At 41.9% G+C, this 23,459-nt stretch overlaps 1 protein-coding gene across 1 annotated transcript in view; it reads left to right on the top strand.

Annotated features, from left to right (window-relative positions):
• Positions 1–23,459, top strand: part of LOC128918080 (myosin-13) — a 36,576-nt gene that overhangs the window by 3,463 nt on the left and 9,654 nt on the right. The window contains exons 7-28 of the mRNA XM_054221956.1: positions 813–905; positions 1,001–1,064; positions 1,154–1,252; positions 1,349–1,452; positions 1,678–1,816; positions 2,230–2,348; positions 2,448–2,597; positions 2,676–2,846; positions 5,565–5,874; positions 7,276–7,349; positions 8,973–9,060; positions 11,178–11,295; positions 12,815–12,938; positions 13,802–13,938; positions 15,335–15,590; positions 17,455–17,697; positions 19,406–19,582; positions 20,251–20,396; positions 20,483–20,573; positions 21,360–21,749; positions 22,308–22,434; positions 22,845–22,963. Of these exons, the coding sequence (XP_054077931.1) occupies positions 813–905; positions 1,001–1,064; positions 1,154–1,252; positions 1,349–1,452; positions 1,678–1,816; positions 2,230–2,348; positions 2,448–2,597; positions 2,676–2,846; positions 5,565–5,874; positions 7,276–7,349; positions 8,973–9,060; positions 11,178–11,295; positions 12,815–12,938; positions 13,802–13,938; positions 15,335–15,590; positions 17,455–17,697; positions 19,406–19,582; positions 20,251–20,396; positions 20,483–20,573; positions 21,360–21,749; positions 22,308–22,434; positions 22,845–22,963 (3,339 nt within the window). The remainder of the gene's footprint in view (positions 1–812; positions 906–1,000; positions 1,065–1,153; positions 1,253–1,348; positions 1,453–1,677; positions 1,817–2,229; positions 2,349–2,447; positions 2,598–2,675; positions 2,847–5,564; positions 5,875–7,275; positions 7,350–8,972; positions 9,061–11,177; positions 11,296–12,814; positions 12,939–13,801; positions 13,939–15,334; positions 15,591–17,454; positions 17,698–19,405; positions 19,583–20,250; positions 20,397–20,482; positions 20,574–21,359; positions 21,750–22,307; positions 22,435–22,844; positions 22,964–23,459) is intronic.

The following is a 23,459-nucleotide window of genomic DNA, read 5'->3' as shown; positions in this document are numbered from 1 at the left end:
GGGATCAATCATAGCTTTGCTAGAAGCCTCGAGAAAAGCTTTGCTATGTCATTCCAAAAGAGCACACCGTGACTTGGCTTCCTGGACCGTGGTGCACAGAAAAGGAGAGATATAATGTCACAGAAGCTTCGTTCCTCCCATATTTTTGCAGTTAACAACAGTGATAAAATACAATATTGAAACTTTACCTGTTGATCGTTCCTTCTGCAGTCATGCAGCAAAAAGCTCAAACAGTTTCTGTTCTCTGCCTTTTTAAGTTTGTTATTTGAGTCTCAGGCTTTGTCCATGTACCACCCTTCTTTTCAAAGCATGTCTGGAGATGTATTTCTGCATTCTGAAAGGCTGCTGGTTGTTTGAATGCCACTGCAAAACTTTATGTTCTCCCTTGCTTCCTACTAAAGGCTGTACATCTCTCTGTGTACCCTGGGCTCAAGTAATCTCCAGAAAAAATCCCATTATTTTCACATTTTCCTTAGCTGTCATGACCTTTGTGAATGGGAATGTAGAAGCACCTCTCACACAGATTTCAAACTCCCTGAGCTCCACTGTAGTGACTCTCTATAAGATACCCAATATTATGATGGCAGGTACAAGAAGGAAACAAAATACAGATTTGCCTTTCAGCACACTCCCATTTGAAACCAATGGCAATGTTAATGAGTAATAATTGATGAGTGCTTAAAAACTCTCCTAAATTTTAGTTTTAAATCACATATGAAGTGCAAAAATGATCTGTTTGTAATATCTCCTTTGCAATATTTGTTGTTAACCATTAGTAAAGTTTGATTAGAAGCTTTTACTCCTGTAACTAGGGAACTCTGGAGGATCAGATCATCCAGGCCAACCCGCTGCTGGAGGCCTTTGGCAATGCCAAGACTGTGAGGAATGACAACTCCTCACGCTTTGTGAGTTCATTTCAGATTTGTTGGAATGCAGACAGATAATACACGTCTCATTCATTGATCGCTATAACCAATAGTTGATCTTTGCTGCTTGACAGGGAAAATTCATCCGGATTCACTTCGGAACAACTGGCAAGCTGGCCTCTGCAGATATCGAAACCTGTGAGTTGGAGCAAATCAATGCATGCAGACTTTCTGCATTTATGATCTCAAGTTTACCAGGAGACAAATGGCATCTTTCTTTTGGTTAGATCTTCTGGAGAAATCCAGAGTGACTTTCCAGCTGGCCAGTGAAAGGAGCTATCATATTTTTTACCAGATAATGTCAAACAAGAAGCCGGAGCTCATTGGTGAGTGCCAGCAGTCCTGGGCTTGGCTCTGCAAGCGGTTTTTCTTTCTGTTGTGACCTGCCCCAGTGCCACCAAAGGTGCTCTGTATACCTGCAGATCTCCTCCTCATCTCCACCAACCCCTATGACTTCCCCTACGTGAGCCAAGGAGAAGTCACTGTTGCCAGTATTGATGACAGCGAGGAGCTGCTGGCGACTGATGTGAGTGCAGCTGAGCGGCCGCGGGCACCCCGCCATCGGGCCGGGGACAGCCGGGAGCCCCATCAAGCACAGGGCCAGCCAGAGCTCCAGACGCTGGGTGTGGGCAGGGAGGCGGGGAGGCAGGGGGAGACACCCCACCATCCTGTTGCAGCACACCTGCCTGTCAACAGCACCTTGTGCTTCAGCCCTCGTGCTTCTCTGACCTTTCCCGGTTTGCCTCTGCAGAGCGCTGTGGACATCCTGGGCTTCAGCCCTGATGAGAAGGTGGGGATGTACAAGCTGACAGGGGCTGTCATGCACTATGGGAACATGAAATTCAAGCAGAAGCAGCGGGAGGAGCAGGCGGAGCCGGACAGCACAGAAGGTAGTGTTGGCTGCAGAGTTTGTTTGTGAACCGCACTAGGAGATAACCTAGCAGCCCCATCCCATAAAGTGCCCAACACTTTGACAATGATTTTCCCTTCCAGAAAATAAATGTTTTAAGTTCTTTGCAAGTTCTTCAAACTCAATCATGTAATTTATACTCTGCAAGGAAAGAGACAGACGCAAAGATGAAGCACTGCTGCAGCCCTTCAAGCATGCAACAGGAGTGTGCTGCAGCTCAGGCATTGTCTGTGTTGGGGGGAAAACATTCTCCATGGCCTGGAGAGGAGCTTCCCTTGATGACAGGTGCATTTGAGTAGCACCAAAAGTACGCTCCTTGTAGCACAAACATCCTAGAGCACCAGGAAACCGTTCTTTGTTTCTTTTGAACTCATTTGCTGTTTCTGATCCTAGTGGCTGACAAAGCTGGCTACCTGATGGGTCTGAATTCTGCCGATTTGCTCAAGGCTTTATGCTATCCCAGGGTGAAAGTTGGGAATGAATATGTAACTAAAGGACAAAATGTCCAACAGGTATCTAGACAGCTGATCAGCTTTCATTTTGTTCAGACGTTTCTTTCAACTTTGAAGGTAACTCAGCTTTCATTACTTCCACGGCTGTGTTTCTTACAGGTATACAATTCAGTAGGTGCATTAGCTAAATCAGTCTATGAGAAGATGTTCCTGTGGATGGTTACTCGAATCAACCAACAGCTGGATACGAAGCAACCCAGACAGCATTTCATTGGTGTCCTGGACATTGCTGGCTTTGAAATTTTTGATGTGAGCTACAGTAGGTATGCTTGCCCATCGATAACTTTTCCAAACTAACTGGCATTTTTTTATATTTTAAATTTGCAGTTCAACAGCCTGGAGCAGCTGTGCATCAACTTCACCAACGAGAAACTGCAACAGTTCTTCAACCACCACATGTTCGTGCTGGAGCAGGAGGAGTACAAGAAGGAAGGGATTGACTGGGAGTTCATTGACTTTGGGATGGACCTGGCTGCCTGCATTGAACTCATTGAGAAGGTAAAGGAAATCTTTTCATTTTAGGAGAGCACGTTTCTTTCATGATCATTTATTTTAGGCCAGTAACTCTTAGTAAATTGGCACATTACTGCTGAATGACCCTCTCACATAAGAAGAGACAGTTTATAAAATTGAAACTTTTTGAATGGCTGCCTCTTCACAAACAATGATTTCCTGAACAACATGGCTGGGGTGGAAGAGAAAAGGAGTACACAATGTTCATTTTGTGTCTTTAACAAGACTGCCTTTAACAGTAAGGTGAACCTCAAGTCTTACTCCTTGCCTTAATAGATAGAATTAAGTCTTAGTTCTAGCAACACAAGTCCTTCTGGCCCCTCTGTTGCTGCCCACTGCAACTGCACTGGGGATCTGAAGGGGAATTAACCCCTTACTGCTACGTTACAAACCAACGTCCAGAGGTGGTGCACAGCTTACACACCATGTGCAAATCCAGTATGCACATACCCAAATAGCTTCCTCCTTGGGACCATACAGGTATCTGCTCCCAACACTGTCATTCATGCCTAGTGCCCAGTGACTCACTCAGTGTTCACTGCTTGATATTCATGCCCGTGGGTTATGCCTTCGCACACACAAGCCTCACCTTTCTTGCTAACCTCCCACACTTCCCACCACATAGCAGCATCTGCAGCCAGCGCTACCATTCACAGCTACTCCCTGTCGCATATTGCTATATTTAACACCCAAAATCCACACTAACTGTTCAGTGTCCGGGGATGAAAGGATTGAGTACACCCTCAGTAAGTTTGCAGATGACACCAAGCTAGGTGGGAGTGCTGATCTGCTTGAGGGTAGGAAGGCTCTACAGAGGGACCTGGACAGGCTGGATCGATGGGCCAAGGCCAACTGTATGAGGTTTAATAAGGCCAAGTGCCGGGTCCTTCATTTCGGTCACAACAACCCCAAGCAGCGCTACAGGCTTGGGGAAGAGTGGCTGGAATAGCGTGGCCAGCAGGAGTAGGGAAGTGATGGTGCCTCTGTACTCGGCACTGGTGAGGCCTCACCTCGAGTGCTGTGTTCAGTTCTGGGCCCCTCTGTACAAGAGGGATATTGAGGTGCTGGAGCGTGTCCAGAGGAGAGCTACCAGGCTGGTGAGGTGTCTGGAGACCAGGGCATATGAGGAGAGGCTGAGGGAGCTGGGCATGTTTAACTTGGAGAAGAGGAGGCTGAGGGGAGACCTCATTGCCCTCTACAACTACCTGAAAGGAGGTTGGAGAGAGGTGGGTGTTGGGCTCTTCTCCCAGGTGAATAATGACAGGACCAGAGGAAATGGTCTGAAGTTGTGGCAGGGGAGGTTTAGATTAGAGATTAGGAAGAATTACTTTACTGAAAGAGTGGTCAGGCACTGGAACAGCCTGCCCAGGGAAGGGGTTGAGTCACTATCCCTAGAGGTGTTTAAGAAACGTGTGGATTTGGCACTTCAGGGTGTGCTTTAGTGGCAGAGATTGTAGGGGTTTGGGTTTTTTTGGTGTGTGTATGGTTGGACTCGATGGTCTCAAAGGTCCTTTCCAACCATGAAGATTCTATGATTCTATGATTTTGTGTCCCATATATATGCAATACAGTGTAGTAGAGCCAGAGGAATCAGAACACCTATGCTGATCTAATACTGTAGTCTCTTTTGAAGCGACAGGAAAGAAGTATACATTTACAAAGTATGTTTTATTAGTGATTCTGTGAAATGTCTTTACAGTGCTTCCATTTTAAAAGAGCAATCTGGACAGCTAACTCAGATGTAGATTTTGTTTTATGGACACCTACAGTTAGGCAAGATGAGTGGTAACGCTCACACGGCAGCCACACCTAGAGGGCAAAATCTTCTTTTAAAACACAGCATTCCTGCCCAACATCCACCTCCTGTGGTTGCTGCTGCTCTGGAGGATTCCTGATTCTAGCTCTGGCAGCTACCTAGGTGAAATCAGTTGTACGCATCTAATTAAATTAAATTATAAAAAGGTTCATACAAAGAAGAATCTCCTAGAATTCTCTCTAGGCCAATGAAATGCAGGTCACATCAGTGTCTGCAGCGAAATCAGAGGACATGTGCTTATCTGCACTATCAGAAGATACCTAATGTAGCTCAGATGAAAGCCCTGATGTCATTGAGAATGTGCCTACATCTATGTATTGAAATACTTCCAATTTTAAATACAATTTGGAGACAAATTAAAAGTCTATGGGTGTTCTAAAGTGCCAGATTATTGCCATTTACACTCCATAGAAGGTGAGGAAAATATGATCCATCATACATATTCACTGGAGACAGAACAGGACTTCTTAAATATTAGTTACCTGTGCACGTTCCTGAGGAGTTAAGTTCACGTTGACAATTGCAACCTTGCTTGTAACAGACATACACAACAGCATCAGTCCTGCAAACAGGATGCTGAAACCTACTTCCTAACGATGCATGATAAAGATGATTGAAACAGTTGATTGTAATGTGTACGGTTAGCCTTTCATTCAAAGATGCATGTAAACAGTACTGTCACGTTGGGTAGTTCATGGGTAGCAGCTTGAGCAACACAAACTAATTATAGTTTGCCTGATTATTATAGTAACTCTCAATATATTAGGAGTTTGTGCAGTACAAATTACAGTCACTGAAACAAGCCACAAACCATATTCAAGGTGACATTTTATTTACTTTTCCTCTCCCCGACACTTACCTTCTTCATGTATTCATACTTCTCCCAGCCCATGGGCATCTTCTCCATCCTGGAAGAGGAGTGCATGTTCCCCAAGGCAACTGACACCTCTTTCAAGAACAAGCTCTACGACCAGCACCTGGGCAAGTCCAACAACTTCCAGAAGCCCAAGCCTGTCAAAGGCAAGGCTGAGGCCCACTTCTCCCTGATGCACTACGCTGGCACAGTGGACTACAATATCTCTGGCTGGCTTGACAAGAACAAGGATCCCTTGAATGAAACTGTTGTGGGGCTGTACCAGAAATCATCCCTGAAGCTGCTGTCCTTCCTTTTCTCTAACTATGCTGGTGCAGAAACAAGTAAGTGCTTTTTCAGTGATGATCTATAAGGCAAGAATCAACTACAGCCTACTTCTGCTTGTCCTCTCTGTGGTATAGTCTCGACTCTCTATCATCCCCTAATGTGACCATGTTCTTTTGTGCACCCAGATATGCCGAAACTAAGATACAAACATGCAGAACTGCTGAAAACACCACATTCATGTGGTGCAGCAAAGTAAAACTCAGCAAGTTCAAAACAAAGTGACAGGAGGCGTATGTTTCCTGACTTGCTGTGTTCTGAATTATGTGCACGCTTATTCATCCTCTAGACAGCTCATGCAAGCACTTTATAGCCTTTGGGGACAGAGACCATGGAACTACTTCTTATCCAGCTGAGCAGTCCTGGTGTTGCAAGGGAAAATGAGAGAGAGAGAATATAACTTAGAAGTCCTCTAAGGGCATCAGAGAACAATCCAATCTCTTGCTCTTTTTGGTGGCTGAAGACCATCAAGTTGGATCATCAATAGGTCTGCCTTACCAAAAAAGGCCACATTTCTACAAAAAAAAAAAACATATTCTGGCAGCCTGGATGTTGAGCAAAAAAAACCAGACAGTATACAGTAGTAGTCACCTCAGCCATCTGGCATATGGACAGCGGGGTTTGATGCTCAAGAGAGTACTGCATGGGGACTTTCTTGCAGTTCAGTTTGGCTGACAAAGCCATGTGTTTGTGCAAGTGCCTAGGAAATACTGTGGATGAGTCAGCTGTGGTCCTTGCAGGTACCATCAACATAGGGAAGGTGAGAAGAAAAGGTTGTGGGCATAACTTTTGGATAAGGTGTAAAGTTTGGAGCACAAAGACTCCATTTAAGTTTCAATTTAATTGGCTTCAACAGTGCAGCAAATATTAAAAGGCACTGAGCTGCCTGGACTTGTACTCCTGAGACTATAATTTGCTTCCTGCCTTGGGGCTGCCATAACTCAGAATAGATCCCTATTCCTTACCTGGAACATTGGATTAGGAGATTTTTCAAAAGAAGACTTCACTGCACTGATAAACAAATGTCCACTGCTGAGCTACATTCTTGTGGCCTTTCACATAAGTAAAAATAAAAAATGGGGCTACATCTGTAAGTAAAAGCAATGTGACTAGTAGCACAGAGTACGCTGTTATGAAACTTATGTCAGACCATAGTGTTCCATACCACCAGAGCCAAATACATTATGATACAACTTAAATCATGCATCTGAGACCAAATACACCATATATTGATCAACAGCCAGCTAGCAGCCATTCACTAAACCTCCCATGCAGCAGTGGGTCAGTATTTAAAATTTAAAAATAATTATTTTATTGCCCCATGACCAAATAAAGGAAGGTGAGGCCTACCAAACATACTGCTTACTCTAACTGTTCACCTCCCACCCACTTCTTCCAAGGTGACAGCGGTGGTGGCAAGAAAGGTGCTAAGAAGAAGGGGGGCTCTTTCCAGACGGTGTCTGCTGTGTTCAGGGTATGTGAATTTTCTTTTAAATGAGCCATGCTTCCACAAAAATGATCTGAGGGCTTGAACACCTCTCCTATGAAGAAAAGCTGAGAGAGTTGGGGTTGTTCAGCCTGGGAAAAAGAAGGCTAATGGGACACTTTATTGCAGCCTTTCAATATGTAAAGGGGGCATATCAAAAAGACAGAGAAAGACTTTTTTACCAGGGCCTGTAGTGACAGGGTGTTGCGTGAAAAGGGGCAAAGCAGTTTTGGCAGAAAATAAACCCCCTGGCATTCTAACACTCCTCACCGAGGCAGGAGGCCAGGTGCAGCTGGGTTTAAATTCTGAGTGATGCCCAATTCACCACTATCAGTCCAGTCACGTTTAATATGTATTAAACTGTTACGATTTGGATACACTAATAGTGGACCGCACCTTCAGTCTAGTCGTGCTCATGAACTAGCACGGCCACTCTCCAGTTTTTGGTCGCGTTCAGTGAGAAACCGAAACGACCAGCTACTTAAACAGTGCAGTTTATTTAAACAACAGATATATAGGTTCTTAACATTGCTGGTGATATACTGCCTGCAAAGCACGTGCAAATAAAGATATTATTAAATATACAAAACATGTGACAAAGTTATAAACAATACAGCCTGGCTATAAATGTAGGAGAGAGATTCTCTAGAGAGATTTCTAAGTTCCCCAAGGAAACACTCGGTATAATCTAAGTCTTACCCAAAGGAGTCCCTATGGGGGACCCATCGGCTGGTCCCGGAAGTCAGTGATGGAGTTCTCCTCAACTTGTTCGCGATGGTGTCTTCCCTGATATCCCCTCTCTCTCGGGCTATTTTTGAACTATTTTTTATCTTCAAGTGGAGTTTGAGTCACTTTAGTCATAAATACTTTTATTATGAGTGGTCACACCTTGGAGGCAGGTAGCCTCTGGGACGGAGGTGTGTTTTGGTACATTATGATGAGCAAAGTTCACACAAAGGACAGCATTTCATCAAAATTTGACAAAATGTTGGCTCAGGGTAACGAGTAGGCAGCTTATCAGTTCCATGGTACCATCTCGTTCCCATATCTGCTATTCATCACAAGGCAAGGCCATGGAATGATAACATTTCGTTCCATCCCTCGTGTAGCTTCGCAAGCAACCTTGTACAGGGAACCGCAGATGTTGCATCCTTCGCATGCCAGCTCCGGCTGTTTTCTACCTCAGAAGGGTCTTGATTTTATACTTTTCCTTAATGTGTGAACAATGCTGTGCTTTTGTATTCTTGGCCAATTTAGTAATTATTCCACACAGGGTAAGGGGCAATGGTTTTAAACTGAAAGAGGGTGGGTTTAGATTGGACATAAGGAAGAAATATTTTTATTATGAGGGTGGTGAGACACTGGAACAGGTTGCACAGAGAAGTTGTGCAGGCCCCATCATTGGAGTGTTCAAGGTCAAGTTAGACAGTGCTCGGAGCAACCTGATCTAGTGAAAGATGTCCCTGCCCATAGCAAAGGTGTTGTACTTGATCATCTTCAAAGGCCCCTTCCAATGCAAACCATTCTGTGATTCTATAACCCCTTGACATTTGAATAAAATGCAAAAGTTTTGTAGCTCAAAGCTCAAAACCATGGTTTGTTCTATCACAGGAGAATCTAAACAAGTTGATGACTAATCTGAGAAGTACCCATCCTCACTTTGTGCGTTGCCTGATTCCTAATGAGACCAAGACACCTGGTAAGTCCATCATTATATTCTGAAGACATATAAGACTGATGGGAATTGGCTTGCTTAGCTTCCACACCAAAACAGCTCCCATTGCACGTGAAGTTCTTGTGGGGGTTGGCCTGCAGGACAGTGCCCAAGTAAACCTTGTATCGTTTACCATGACTGTAAAATTTTGAGCATTATATGGTCTACAACACTTACCCATCTTTGCTTTATGTATGTACAGAGCTGAAGATGATAAAGATGGAATTGATTGCAGCTGATAAAACTGTCTGTTGTTGGCAAGAGCATTAACAAATCCCTAACAAATCTTAGTTTTATGTACCACTGTGTCATTCAGAACTGTTGGGTTCAGTCCAAGACCGCTTACCAATTTCTCAATATTCAGTGTTAGGATCTGATTCACTGAGCTGGAGGACTGTCAAAGAAATTGTATATCATTTGTAGAATTCCATGTACAAGCTGCTGGGTGCGGCTAGCAGTTTGAAAGCATTTTGATATAAAGTTAGTTTTTTTCCTTTATTTAATTAAATATTGAACTCTCACAAAGAGTTTAGTCTCTGAGAACAGTTAATTTTGTGAGTATTTTCATGTGACCATTAAATTAAACTACTTGAGGAAAGACTTGCCTGTATGGTTTTTAGGAGTCTAATCATTATGAGGTCTGATACTGGTAGAATGATAAGGTTGATACCGGTAGAATGTAGTGGATGCAGAAGGAGTGCCAGGAAGCAGGAGCTTAGCATCTGTTTAATCTGCTCAGGAAACAAAAGACCAATTTCAGAACATTTCTTACCTCTCTTGTTTACGTCTCTCTGGTGAACCCTGAAGACCACAAGCAGGATTTAAGCAACACACATATGTATGACATTCATATTTCAGCTATTCATCTAAACTCCTTTTATATTCAGTGGAGAGAAGCTGGCATTTTAAGGTATGACTCATCTGGGCCATTTTATGCATCTATCTTAAGATGAGATGAATCACATCCTAGAAGAAACTGTTTCGCTCCACTGACTATAAATGAAGCCCAAATGGAAATGTCCACACTTCATATCCTAAAGTGAAGAAAGAGGAATCCCACTGGGGTCTTGACAGTCAAGAAGGTGTAAGGGGAGAATTAAAGAAACCTACTAAAAGAGAAAAGCATATTTGAATGAATGATTTTGCCAGATACAGCTGTCATTTTAATGTTCAGTTGGTTGTTTTGACAGAGGTGACTCAGAGGGAATCTTGACTTTTGCCTTTTAAGAAAAAGAAAAGTAGTACTCTGTGAGTGAAATTAAGGATGGTGAAGTGACGGAAGAGAAACTGAACATTTTCTCATTTTTAGCTGTTTTTAGGCTGTTATGCTTGACTTTTCTAACAATTCCTTTGGGTAAGCCTTTATTGATTACACCGAAAAGATGAAGTTAAGGGTACGGACGATTCTGCGTGAATTAATGTCTCTAGCAGCTGATGGAAATTTCTGCATGACAAAGTGATTCCAAGAGGGTTTTATTCTGCCAGTTGTACTTTGTTTATAATACTTGGGAGTAAGACTTAATAATACAGTTGATTGTTATACCCAATAGATATTTTAGAAGGAGAAAGATAATTCTTCCAATTTTAATCAACTGTCCTCTACCAGCAGACTGAGAGCTTTAAGCAACCTGCTTATTCTTCTGTGTTGGAATCCATCTAGCTATCAAATCTAATCAAGTTTAATTATAGTCAATAGTTGCATGGCAGGTCCAAGGTAAAGTCTTACATAATGTGAAGAGCCGCTTGTCTAGTTGGTACATTGTGCTGCTCTACTTACAGCCAATGGTGATGCTGATGCTGTTGAAGATTTTCCCCCTGGTCTCCTAAAGCACTCTCCTGCCATTTTTGAGTAATGTGGCCTTATGCCTTTTGGCCATTGGAGATTCACAAGCACTGCCAGACCTAACAATCTTAGTAAAGCTCAGCCCACTGAAGCAGCTCTCTGCAACTTGTATGAACTGAAGGCATGTTCTGTCTTCCCTTCCTGCATCTTTAATCAAGAACTGGTTGAATTTTATCAAGGGAAGTTATTCTGGAATGCTAATACATATGAAGATTCCTTGGAAGAAAAGGAGAGTCATGATGAATGTATTTTGTTTAAGGTGAAATGGATCATTACTTGGTGATGCATCAGCTGCGGTGCAATGGAGTTCTAGAAGGCATTCGAATTTGCAGGAAGGGGTTTCCAAGCAGAATCCTTTATGCGGACTTTAAGCAACGGTAGGTCTTCAGTTATTACTGACTGTTAAAAAAGTAAACCTACCAGTAAGGTGACAAGTCTGGTGACATCATGGAGAGACACCCTCTGAATCAGACTAGATTAGTGGCATTTGAGGGAACTAAGTCATTAATACCAACTTAGGTCATTCCAGTCTTTTCCCTCTCTGATCAGACCAGAGATTTCTTGATTCGTCAGAACCAGGTATCATTTCTAAACTGTAGTCAATTCCCGATGATTCAAAGAGATGCAAAATGCTTGTAGGGTAATGAATTAAATAGCATTATAGACTTAGACTGTTCTTTGTATCCCAGAGTATATCTAGAAAAACAATACACATCAGCACAGCCTCCTTACAGTGTACTGACTAAGCATTCAAAAATCCAGGGCTTTGCTGGTGGTCTGTCATCGGCCTGTGTGCTGTGCCTTGTTTTCCTCATCTTTAAAATGGAGACAATTAAACTGGTTAATTTGAGCTCCATTGCTATAAAGGGCTGAATCAGAAATGGCTGCTGTTATAATTAAATGTAACAGTAGCATCTTTCATGCTGAACTGGTGTGAAATGGTCTGAAAATGCTCTGCAACCTGACATTCAGTAAGGAATTAGCTGGTCTCACTTGTCAAATAATAATTTGATGTGACAGGTGAAGGAATCTATCCATAACGGCCATGGTCCAGAACCAAAAAATGCTTTATAGTTCCAAGGAAATATGCTGAAGCTCAGGAGGAACTGCACTCAAAGTCTAAAACAAAGAATAAATTCAGTACACCATTATCACTGTCTTGATTTTACACATTTTCTTTCAAGATAGACTTGAGAATAAGAAGTGCTCCAATGTACAGTTACACATCCTCATTGATGTATCTGAAGAAACCCCTTTAGAAAGATTAGGTGGTTTTGCCCATGACACAGGATTACCTTAATCATTAAGTTACCTTGTGAAATGCTCAGATTGCTGTTAGCATTTACAGAATAACACCATGCCATTTTTAGTCCAAACTCAAGGATTCAGTGGTACAACTTGTAGGGACTGTGAGCAGTGCAAGATCTGTATTCCCTTTAGAATATAGCTGATTTTTGTTAGTAGTTTTAATTCATCTTCAGCTTTATTTTGAGTAGTGTTCCTCAATCAATGAATGATCAATGAAATCAATGAATGATCAATGAAATCAATGAATGATCAATGAATGATCAATGAATGATCAATGAAACAAGATGAGAAGAGGTTGACAAGTTCTCACTATGTCCTTCCTAATTCCTGGACATGCAGACATTCTTAAGTATACACATTAATTTTATATGTAACAACATACTGTGTTGTTACACAATCAAAAAATTCCTCTGAAGGGTAGACATGGCCCCTTGTCATCATGTTCTGTTCAGCCAAGACTGTCTGGATTTCAGATGGCATATTCAGCTCCTTTCAGATAGCTCAGTTTCCATATATTTTATGATATACGATGGATCCTATTTTCTTCACCCTGTTTGCAATCAGTCCTTGCAACTTGTCTTACCACAGGTATAAGATTCTTAATGCCTCAGCCATTCCAGAAGGCCAATTCATTGACAGCAAAAAGGCTTCAGAAAAGCTTCTTTCCTCCATTGATGTTGACCACAACCAATACAGATTTGGCCACACCAAGGTAAAGTCCTTGTGGAAGAGTGGGTATAAATAATGACAAAAAATATATTGTTCGTTGAAAGTATTTCTTGCATATGAAATCGGCCTTCACGATGATTAGAAATGAAGTACAGCACTAGCAAGAGGGGGTACAGAAAACTTGTCTGGTTCTGGGGGTATGTGTGAGGGTATGTGTGATGCCCTGGGAACATCACACTACCAGAATGACCCAGTGTGGCTGCAACTAGAACTAGTGATGCCTCTTTCTCCTGCCAGGTGAGAAAGGTCATTTATATCATTGCATGTTAGACAGGCTCAGACAAGTTTGGACAGTCAGACTTTTCAGGGGATTTAGGCGCACACACAAGTCTGTCTTCCATATCCGAAGCAGTATGAGGTGGGACACTGATCCTCTGATCAGCACAGCCAAGGCAGCACTATCTCTAGACAAAAACCTGGACACCTACATTACTGAACAGCCATCATCATGCATGCTTCTCAAGCCATCTCTAAGTCAGTTTGCAGAGAAAGTCTTGAGCCTGACATAGAAGGGTAGAGTACAGTGAAGAGACAGAGTAGGATATAGTACTGAGTTGAAAGTTAACTCTTTGTTTTAATAACTACTGATAAACTAGACCTTTCACAACCTACTCTGGAGCAGACATCAAATAACACTGCAATAATGTTATTAGATTATACATAGAGTGACTTGTCATGGATCACAGGAACACTGAGGATATGAATACTGACACAAAATTTCTCTAGCTGTTAAAACTTTACTCTGCATGCATTTTTCCAAAACTGCCTTGTACTGCCCTGCATCAGCTGCCAATGGCTGTGTATTCGCCTAAGCCTCAAACTATTTGACCCTCTTTTATGTTCTAGGTGTTCTTCAAGGCAGGTCTCCTGGGACTCCTAGAAGAGATGAGAGATGAGAAGCTTGTGAGCCTCATCACTCATACACAAGCTATGTGCAGAGGGTTCCTCATGAGAGCTGAATTTAAAAAGATGAATGAAAGAAGGTAATATAAGAAAATACTAGCAGACCATAAGTCCAGCAATGCAGTGTACTGTCTCAGGCCAGAACTGTCCTTGGGAAAGACCCTTACTAAGATTAGGGGACACAGAGCAAGCACAAACTAATAGTTTCCTTGTTACGGCCTCACAAATTCTGGCAATGGCTATTTAGACTAGTATTCACTGCTAGTATTCACCTGAGCACTTGAACTTTCTTTTAGACTGAGGAAAGTCCCAGAGATTCCCAGGCAACATGCCAGAGAAGTTTGTCTGTTTTGGAGTATTTCTGCATGCAGCTGGACCATGATAGCGTTTAACCATAAACCTTTTCTTCAAGAATGCACTTAACTTTTCAGCCTTTAAAGAACCCTGTGACAGAGATAGCCAACTGAACAAGTGCTAAGGTTTGTCTGTTTTGAACATGTTGTCCGGTAATTTCACTGGATCACATCAGTTCTGTAAGTGATGGCATATAATTACTCTCTGCTCTCCTCTTTAATTTTCTTTCATGGCTCCATCACCTAAGATGAACAATTCTAGCTTGTACAGAGAAGGTTCTCCATACTTTTGACCATCCCAGATACCCTTCTTATTTCAGCTCTCTCCCTTTGAGATGGGATGAATCATGCAAATTTAGAATGTAGGAGTGGCAGCACTGAGCCAGCCAAGCAAACTTTCTCAAATGGTGTTGACAAGTGAAAGCTTTAGGGGGAGCAAAGATCACATAATTGTACAGGATGATCTGCCAACCACCCGCTTTTATTTCTAATACTCTGTAGTATATATTTAGCTCAGGGTCTTCTGGAGCCAGGGGTAGTTTCTAAGAATTCAATACCTCTTACTGGATTTCTCTGCAAGGAGCTGTCTAATCTCCCCTTGAACTCTGGGCATCAACAACATTCTTTTGCGTTCAATACCATAAAAATTTTTCATTTTTGTTTTCCATTTCTGTCTTAATCATTTCTAATATGGTATTTGGAGTGACCCAAAAAACATCAAGCTGCTGTTTCCACAATTAACAGTAACTCCCAGATTTGTAATCTCAGCAGCAGTACTTCAAGGATGTCCATTTTCACTCTGGTATTCACCTGAGGACTTGCACTTTCTTTGAGACTGAGGAAAGTCTCAGAGATTCCCAGGCAACATGCCAGAGAAGTTTGTCTGTTTTGGAGTATTTCTCCCTCTTACAACCAGACACAGTTTTTGTTCATTCTACTGAACCAGCCATTCTGCAATCAAGGGCCCATAAATTATTCTGTTGTTAAAGCAAGGGAGGTGAGGAAAAAAGTCTCATGCAAAAGTTCCTTGAGGAAAATGCTGATGCCGCATGGCCAATAATCAGAGTCTGGTTGCAACCCAAGTCTCACAACCCTCATAAACTGTGTTTCCATATGTTTTCAGAGAATCCATTTATATCATCCAGTACAACATTCGTGCATTCATGAACGTCAAGCACTGGCCCTGGATGAAGCTGTACTTCAAGATGAAGCCCTTGCTGAAGAGTGCAGAATCTGAGAAGGAGATGGCCAACATGAAGGAAGAGTTTGAGAAAACCAAGGAAGAGCTTGCAAAGTCTGAGGCAAAGAGGAAAGAGCTGGAGGAGAAAATGGTGACCCTGTTGCAAGAGAAAAATGACCTGCAGCTCCAGGTTCAATCTGTGAGTAACCTCCAATTTCAGATTCACCCCACTTCCTCTTACTCTGCTGATCTTTCCCTTCTCTTTTCCATTGTCCTTCATAAACAGGTATGTAACAGGGACAGATTCTGCACTGCTTTGTATCTGGTCTTATCATTTACACCTAAGCAAAGTGATTACAAACCACACATAAAACATTACCACCAGTATGAATACAGGAAATTCTAACTGGGTTCCCATATAAACCCACTTCACCATTAAGCAATCACCAGTGGAAGAATCAGATTTTCCACAGTATACACAATGTACTCCTAGCAATGGTACCTGGTTCTGGATGAAATACAGGCTGTTTCCACATCTGCTGACAGTTATAATATGGAGGCAGGGTAGGCGTGCTTTTCTGTCAGAGACAGGAGTGAAACTGTGGAACAAAGGCTGGTTCTTTTCTCTGGAACGCTGCTGAGCAGAGACTGAAATTGCACAAGACAGGAATATTGTCAGGTATTAGAAGATGACAAGATATTATGTGGCCAAGGGCAGTCTGGTGCAAGTGAACCTGTCACTTGCCAAGTGCTTTTCAACCCGTTGGGTTCTGACAGGAGTCCTGTATTGTTTCAAGCACCGGGGCTGTAGCTGTGCATGCTGAGGGTCAGATTCATTACCTGAATCCTTCTTCAGAACTTCAACTTAACCTCACTCAGTTTTCTGAGCTTCTTTGTACCCTTCTTGGTACATAATGCTCTGTTCTCAAGAACCAACCTAATTTACAAGCATCTGGGGCTTCGCTTTAACCCCTTTGTGGATGGTAAGCCAAAAAACCCAAGAAATGCAGGTTTAACTAGGTTAACTAACTTCCAACTTTGGATGCCTTTCAGAGCACTCAGATTTCAGACTTTAGAACATAAAAGAACATTGCTCTCAAGTGTGTTGTCTGACTCTTTCTTGACTCCCAGTTTCTCGCTCTTTCAGTACTAGAAGAGTCCTTTCTGTCTTCTTGCTAAGTCCCATTTTCCTGACGGAGTTTCTATCAACCCTGCTTGAAAGATTCCTCAAGGACCATCTTCTCCAAGTTTGCCTTAGAAGATGCACACTCATTACCCATGATGTTCATTGTGCTATGGGTTTCAGTCAGAATCTGAGAGAGAATTAAACGTACCATCTTCTGTTACTGCAGTGATGGCTTTTAGCCGTAACTCTTCTGTGAGGCAACAGACATCTTTTCTGGTATTCTGCCTAGAATACATCACAGTAGCATTAATTTAGACAAAACTTTATTTCTTAATCATGTGTCTCAAAATGTTAGTTATAGTAAAAGTTGCAGGCTAAAATTTAGGTCAAGCCTGACCCTGTCTTGGCTGAGAGAAAGGCTAGAGAATGATATGGTCAGCCTCATGTGAGTGAAGTGGGAGAGGAAGTTTGGGGAGAGACAGTCTGACCTGTGTCATTAGAGTTGGAGGAGCTTATTAAAGATAGAATCATCCAGCACTCTATGAAAGACTATTGAAATTCTATATGTTTTACAAATCCACATCTAAGCTCATGCTTCCATGAAAATTCAGTTTGCTACTCACCTATTCATCTCAGTGATTCCTTGCAGGTTTCTTGTTATAACTAAACCCTGTGAGTTTATTCCATGATATTGTAGCCAAACCATCTGACCAGCTGAAAGGAAGTGTCTCTACCATGGGATTATGGTTCACTTTCCTAAGCCATGACTGAGCAGAACAATTTCCTCATGATCAAATCGTGTACATTACTGTGATTCACAAAAGAAATTCTGCACTGACTTGTGCAATCAGTTTCCTGGAGATGGTGCTTGAACAACATATGTTGCCTTTTGTCATTTTTATGATAAACATAACGTGCCTTCGATATGTTGTGACAGGAGAGTGAAAACCTAGCTGATGCTGAAGAGAGATGTGAAGGACTCATCAAAAGTAAAATCCAGCTGGAAGCTAAAATTAAAGAACTAAGTGAAAGAATTGAGGATGAAGAGGAGATGAATGCTGAACTGACAGCAAAGAAGAGGAAACTTGAAGATGAGTGCTCTGAGCTGAAGAAAGATATCGATGATCTTGAACTGACTCTGGCCAAAGTGGAAAAGGAGAAGCATGCAACAGAGAATAAGGTGATGGAGGAATTAGTGAATTATTCTTCCCCAGACATTTTTCCCAGACAGTTAGTTTTCAGTATTGTGGAAAGTTGCAGCCATTCCTACATGCTCTGAATGGAAGTGATATGTGGCAAGGCATAGGAGAGAGGTACTGACACTTAATCACTTGTGACAGAAAATTTTTTGTTAAAATTATAACTTCCCCTTAGGAAAAATATATCTTCTGTGACAGTTCAAAAAGAGTTAAGAGGTTGCTATGGTGCTTGATAGAGAATTTACATATTTGGCTATTTGCAGTCATAAGGAACCAGTATATTTGTGTCTCCTGTGGATAATGGAGGACTAGTATGTTTGTGAGTAGCTCAGCACAGAATGGCTATGCTGGTCCTTTCTCACATGCATTGAGGAGAACTGATTTTGCAGATGTCAAATGTTTTCTTATAATCCACTCATATTTAAAAGCCCAGGTCTCAGCTAGGATGGACATCCTTTCCCTCCATTGACTTGACGATACGATGAGAGTTCTTCCTGACTTCCAAGGTTCATACTCTCAGTGTAGCAAGGAGAGTCTGTATCAGGTGGTCATTAACTCATTTATCTCCCAGTAAAAGCACAGGTCTCTTTGCATACATCTCAACAATCAATGTGAAGAGACAGAATTGAGATATGTATGTTAGAATTCAAAAGCCCACATCTGTGGTGACAGTGTTCAGTCCTGCGGTGGAGACAGTACTAGCAGAGATGTAATTACAGCCCTGAGGTTCCCTTCACTGCCATCACAGAAAGCAATAGGTTTGCAAATTGCAAGGAAAACAATTCTAGGTTTGCAATTACAGATATGTTGGACATTTCTATACTAACGCTTAGAGGAAATCTAGCTGGTACGGGGTATTAGGATGAGGGAGTGTCTTATAAGATCTCCAGGCCATACAGCTAAAGCACTTAGCAGAGTGGGTGTTCCTTATCCATCCATCCAGGATAAGGATATCCTTATCCTTATCCCTATCCCTACTGTCAGGCTTTCCCCTCTGAATGAGACAAATGGGAAGCAAGGGTCAGACAGGCTAATGCACAGCACCTGACATGTTTGAGATAAGGTTGCTGGTGTGCAATGCTCTACTGAAGTACAAGGAATAAGTTTCCAAGATAAAACTAGAAGAGCTGCCATGTCCAGCAGACCACTTAAGACTTCCTGCCCTAAATTTGTGATCACCTGTTCCAAGGGCATAAGGTTCTTTTTCGTGTTACTGTGTTTCATTGACTTTTATGGACAAATTAACATATCCTTGGCTGTGCTCGGCACTTGATATCTTTTTAAAGAACCTCACTTGCTGAGAATTTACAGCTCTTTGCCTAACAAATATATCACATACAGGAAATATTTTTTTTGAGCAAGAACAACTCAGAGACCTTTTGTAAATCCCAGTGGGAAAAGCTGGCAGAGGCAAGTGAAGACCTAGCACATGTTCCAGTATAGAATTCAGCAGGATAGGGCTGGTAATCAAAAACAATTACAGCAAGAATTCCTACCATTGCAGGACCAGAGAGGTCTGACTGTCAGGCATGACACTTGTTGCTACCCTCGTCATGAAAGATGTAGACCTTCTGTGGAGCACATTTTGACTACATCCATGCAAGATTTTGCAAGGGTGCACTCACTGTGTTCTCAGTCTGTCATTTCTCAAGGCACCCCCTCATAGTATGGATGCTGGCTGTCTAACAGGTTAAGAATCTTACTGAAGAGATGGCAGCTCTGGATGAAAATATTTCTAAACTCACTAAGGAGAAAAAGACCCTCCAGGAAGCCCACCAGCAGACGCTGGATGACTTGCAAGTCGAGGAGGACAAAGTCAGCACACTCACCAAAACCAAGACCAAACTGGAGCAGCAAGTAGATGACGTAAGGAAAAGTTTTTGGGTTTTGTGGGTGGATGCTCTGACAGATTAGAAGAGACTAGAAATCTGTAGTTGGGAGTATAAGCAACATCTAAAGCAGCCAGGGCAGCTTTAGTAATTGCAGCTCATAAATCACTGCCAGTTGACAGGGTATTCTGTAATCCAGTACATCTTTCATCCTTCCCTGCCTGTTTAAACTATGTTCATCATTGGATTTTTCAGCATTGCAGACTTTTGTGCCCCATTTTAAGCAATTAGCTGGAGCAGTATAGCTGTAGCAATTTGAAGTTTGCTGCAGAGTTATTTGTGGTCTCTTACTGTGCAGTGTGGATATACTCCAGGAATTTATGAACACGGGGAATTTGTCAACATTTAGCAATCTATATGCTAGGAACTGCAGCCACTGGAAAATTTTAATTTCTGTATTTTTCAAAAACTTGCATTTCAACTGTGCACTGACAAGCCACGGGCAGCTTAATACCTGAAACCAAATCGTAATGTCAGCTTTGATCTTGCATCGAGAGTGTAGCAGAGATGGAGATGAGAATTATATGCAGGATCTGATTGTTTTCTCTATTCATCAATTTCCACCTTTAGTTAGGTTTTTAAATCAAGAATAGTTACTTTCAAAGTATAATTTACGAGTTTCAAAGTATGTTTTATGTGTTTTAGCTTGAAGGGTCTCTGGAACAAGAGAAGAAACTGCGAATGGACCTTGAGAGAGCAAAGAGAAAACTGGAGGGGGATCTGAAAATGTCTCAGGATTCCATCATGGATCTGGAAAATGATAAGCAACAGATGGATGACAGGCTAAAAAAGTATTGCACTGACTTTTTTATGCTCTGAATTCTAAAATTCAGATTTATCTTAACCGTATTGAATTTGCATTCTTGTTCTTTAACAGAAAGGATTTTGAAATTAGCCAGTTGCAAAGTAAAATTGAAGATGAGCAAGCTCAAAGTTCTCAGCTGCAGAAGAAAATTAAGGAGCTTCAGGTAAAGTCTAAGAGTTATTGATATTTTTAGTAGCCAAGCACAACTTCCTAAGAATTACTTAATATTTAGTCTTAGACTGTTCTACATGAATGGAACTATTGCATGCACGAATAATGAATGCATGAATAAAACTATTAACCTGTTCCCGTCTCAGGGCACTTTTACAGCAGCTCTCGCCTCTAATCATACATAACTATGTAAGAAATTTCTTAAGTGAAGCTTGTGGCAGACTTTGAAAATGGATCAGATACAGAGTTAGAACAGTAGTGAAGCCACTGAGTATGACTTTTCTAAGAAAACAACAGAATGTGAAATAATCTGTCATGATCAGGACAGAGATCACCTTCTAAATGCAGAGCCAGAAGACAGTTCTCTTCAATGCTATTATTCCATGGTGCTCATCTCAAGGTTCCTTCCGTCTTCCTTCCTAATGGAGAGAGGACACTGCTTTGTTTTGGCCTGACCTTTGAGAAATTTCTAATAAACTCACATTCCTTTACATTTTCTGGTGACGCATCCCCTATTTCTTCAGAAAAATGAATTAGTAGATCCTTCATAACATAATAAATCATTATGAGCAGTAACATAAAATGAAATATCAGGTTTTATATTCACTACTGTTCCAAAACTGAATATTGCACATCCTAGGACACAATTCAGTGAAATTTCTAGTGGTGTTTCACTCTGCTGATATGAATGGATGTGAATGTTTGCTCTTTATTCGTTAAATGATAATTTCAAATCTGTCTATTCAGAAGTCCTCATTTAACCAAATAACTTTCACAGGCTCGAATAGAGGAACTGGAGGAGGAAATTGAGGCTGAACGTGCAATCCGTGCAAAGACTGAAAAGCAGCGAGTTGACCTCTCGAGGGAGCTCGAGGAGATCAGCGAGCGCCTGGAAGAAGCAGGAGGAGCTACCGCAGCTCAGATTGAGATGAACAAGAAGCGTGAGGCAGAGTTTCAGAAGATGCGTCGTGACCTTGAAGAGACCACGCTGCAGCATGAAGCCACGGCTGCCGCCCTGCGGAAGAAGCACGCAGACAGCACAGCTGAGCTTGGGGAGCAGATCGACAACCTGCAGCGAGTGAAGCAGAAGCTGGAGAAGGAGAAGAGTGAGCTGAAGATGGAGATTGATGACTTGGCCAGTAACATGGAGTCTGTCTCCAAAGCCAAGGTTATCATAGAATCATAGAATCATAGAATCTTCATGGTTGGAAAGGACCTTTGAGATCATCGAGTCCAACCATACACACACCAAAAAAACCCCAAACAAACAAAAAAAACCACCACAATCAAACAACCTACAATCTCTGCCACTAGAGCATGCCCTGAAGTGCCAAATCCACACGTTTCTTAAACACCTCTAGGGATGGTGACTCAACTACCTCCCTGGGCAGGCTGTTCCAGTGCCTGACCACTCTTTCAGTAAAGTCATTCTTCCTAATCTCTAATCTAAACCTCCCCTGCCGCAGCTTCAGACCATTTCCTCTGGTCCTGTCATATTTCACCTGGGAGAAGAGGCCAACACCTACCTCTCTACACCCTCCTTTCAGGTAGTTGTAGAGGGCAATGAGGTCTCCCCTCAGCCTCCTCCGAGCTAACCATGCCCAGCTCCCCCAGCGTCTCCTCAATATGACTTGGTTGCTGCACACGAAGACAAATTTCTCATGACTACCATTGATTTTCTGAACAATTAGATGAGCTGAAGGATATGCTTTCTATCTCTTAACAGAGCAATCTGGAAAAGATGTGCCGAGCTCTCGAAGACCAGTTCAGTGAAGTCAGAACCAAAGATGATGAACATATGCGACTAATTAATGATCTGAACATGCAGAAAACACGTCTACAGACTGAGAATGGTGTGTCCCTAGATGAAATGTATTTGTCCTGTGCCAAGTACTTAAATATGCTGTCTGACCGCCTGTGTATTTTGTAATATATTCATCACTGGGTGATCTGAACAAAACTCAGACTGTAGAATTTCCTCCTGGTGGCAGTCATGAAAATTCCATCCAAGGAAACATAAAACCAAACCAAATGTGGTACTGTCAATCAAATGAATGAGTTTGTGGTCCGTTCATCCCCTTTCCTTTGATGCCAGCACAACGTTTATCTTTGATAGCTTTCTCCTACTGTTGGGAATGAAATTGTTACTCTCCCTTCATTTTACCACGTTGTATCTTGTAATCTCTTTCCATATGGCTAGCTCTTCTCATTTGTATGTTTTGTCTCATATCTCTGTCTAAAAAAATACATGCTTTGTCATTAGGTGAACTTACTCGGCAACTAGAAGAGAAGGAGTCCTTGATTTCTCAGTTGACTCGAGGCAAACACGCTTTCACTCAGCAGACTGAAGAGCTGAAGAGACAACTAGAGGAAGAAAATAAGGTAACTGACTTGTTTTAATTTGGACCGACAAATTGTAAAATAAATCAATGAGCTGAAAAAATAAACGAGATTTCTCCTCAGAGAAAGGTGAAGACATAACAACAGTAAAACTTTTGAACATTGCCTTGGAGTATAACACGCAGAAGAGACACTAGACATTAAATAAGGAAGACAGTTTAAGCACTTCTTATCATGCTTTCTGAAGTTCAAAATCTTGAGCGAAGTGAATGAAAATAGCTCTCTGTGCTTACCTTACTGCTACGAGAAATCCCTGAGGCAAAGAACACAGCAGCAGCCCAAAAAAAGAAAGAGACCAGGAGTGCAGATGTACCCTGGGTTAGATGTGACAACACAGTTTAAAGTTTCTTCCAACTTCAGATAAACACCAAATTCTACCTGAAAAGCTTGTGGGGAAACCTCTTGAGAGATAATTCCCACCTTGACTGTTGCTGGATTTCCTGTGCCTTTGCCTGAAGCACTTGGTGTAGGTGAGTTG

The sequence above is a fragment of the Rissa tridactyla genome, chromosome 15, assembly GCF_028500815.1.
Source record: "Rissa tridactyla isolate bRisTri1 chromosome 15, bRisTri1.patW.cur.20221130, whole genome shotgun sequence".
Taxonomy (NCBI): domain Eukaryota; kingdom Metazoa; phylum Chordata; class Aves; order Charadriiformes; family Laridae; genus Rissa; species Rissa tridactyla.
Note: the sequence above shows the minus strand (reverse complement) of the source record. Positions and strands in the feature narration are given on the sequence as shown.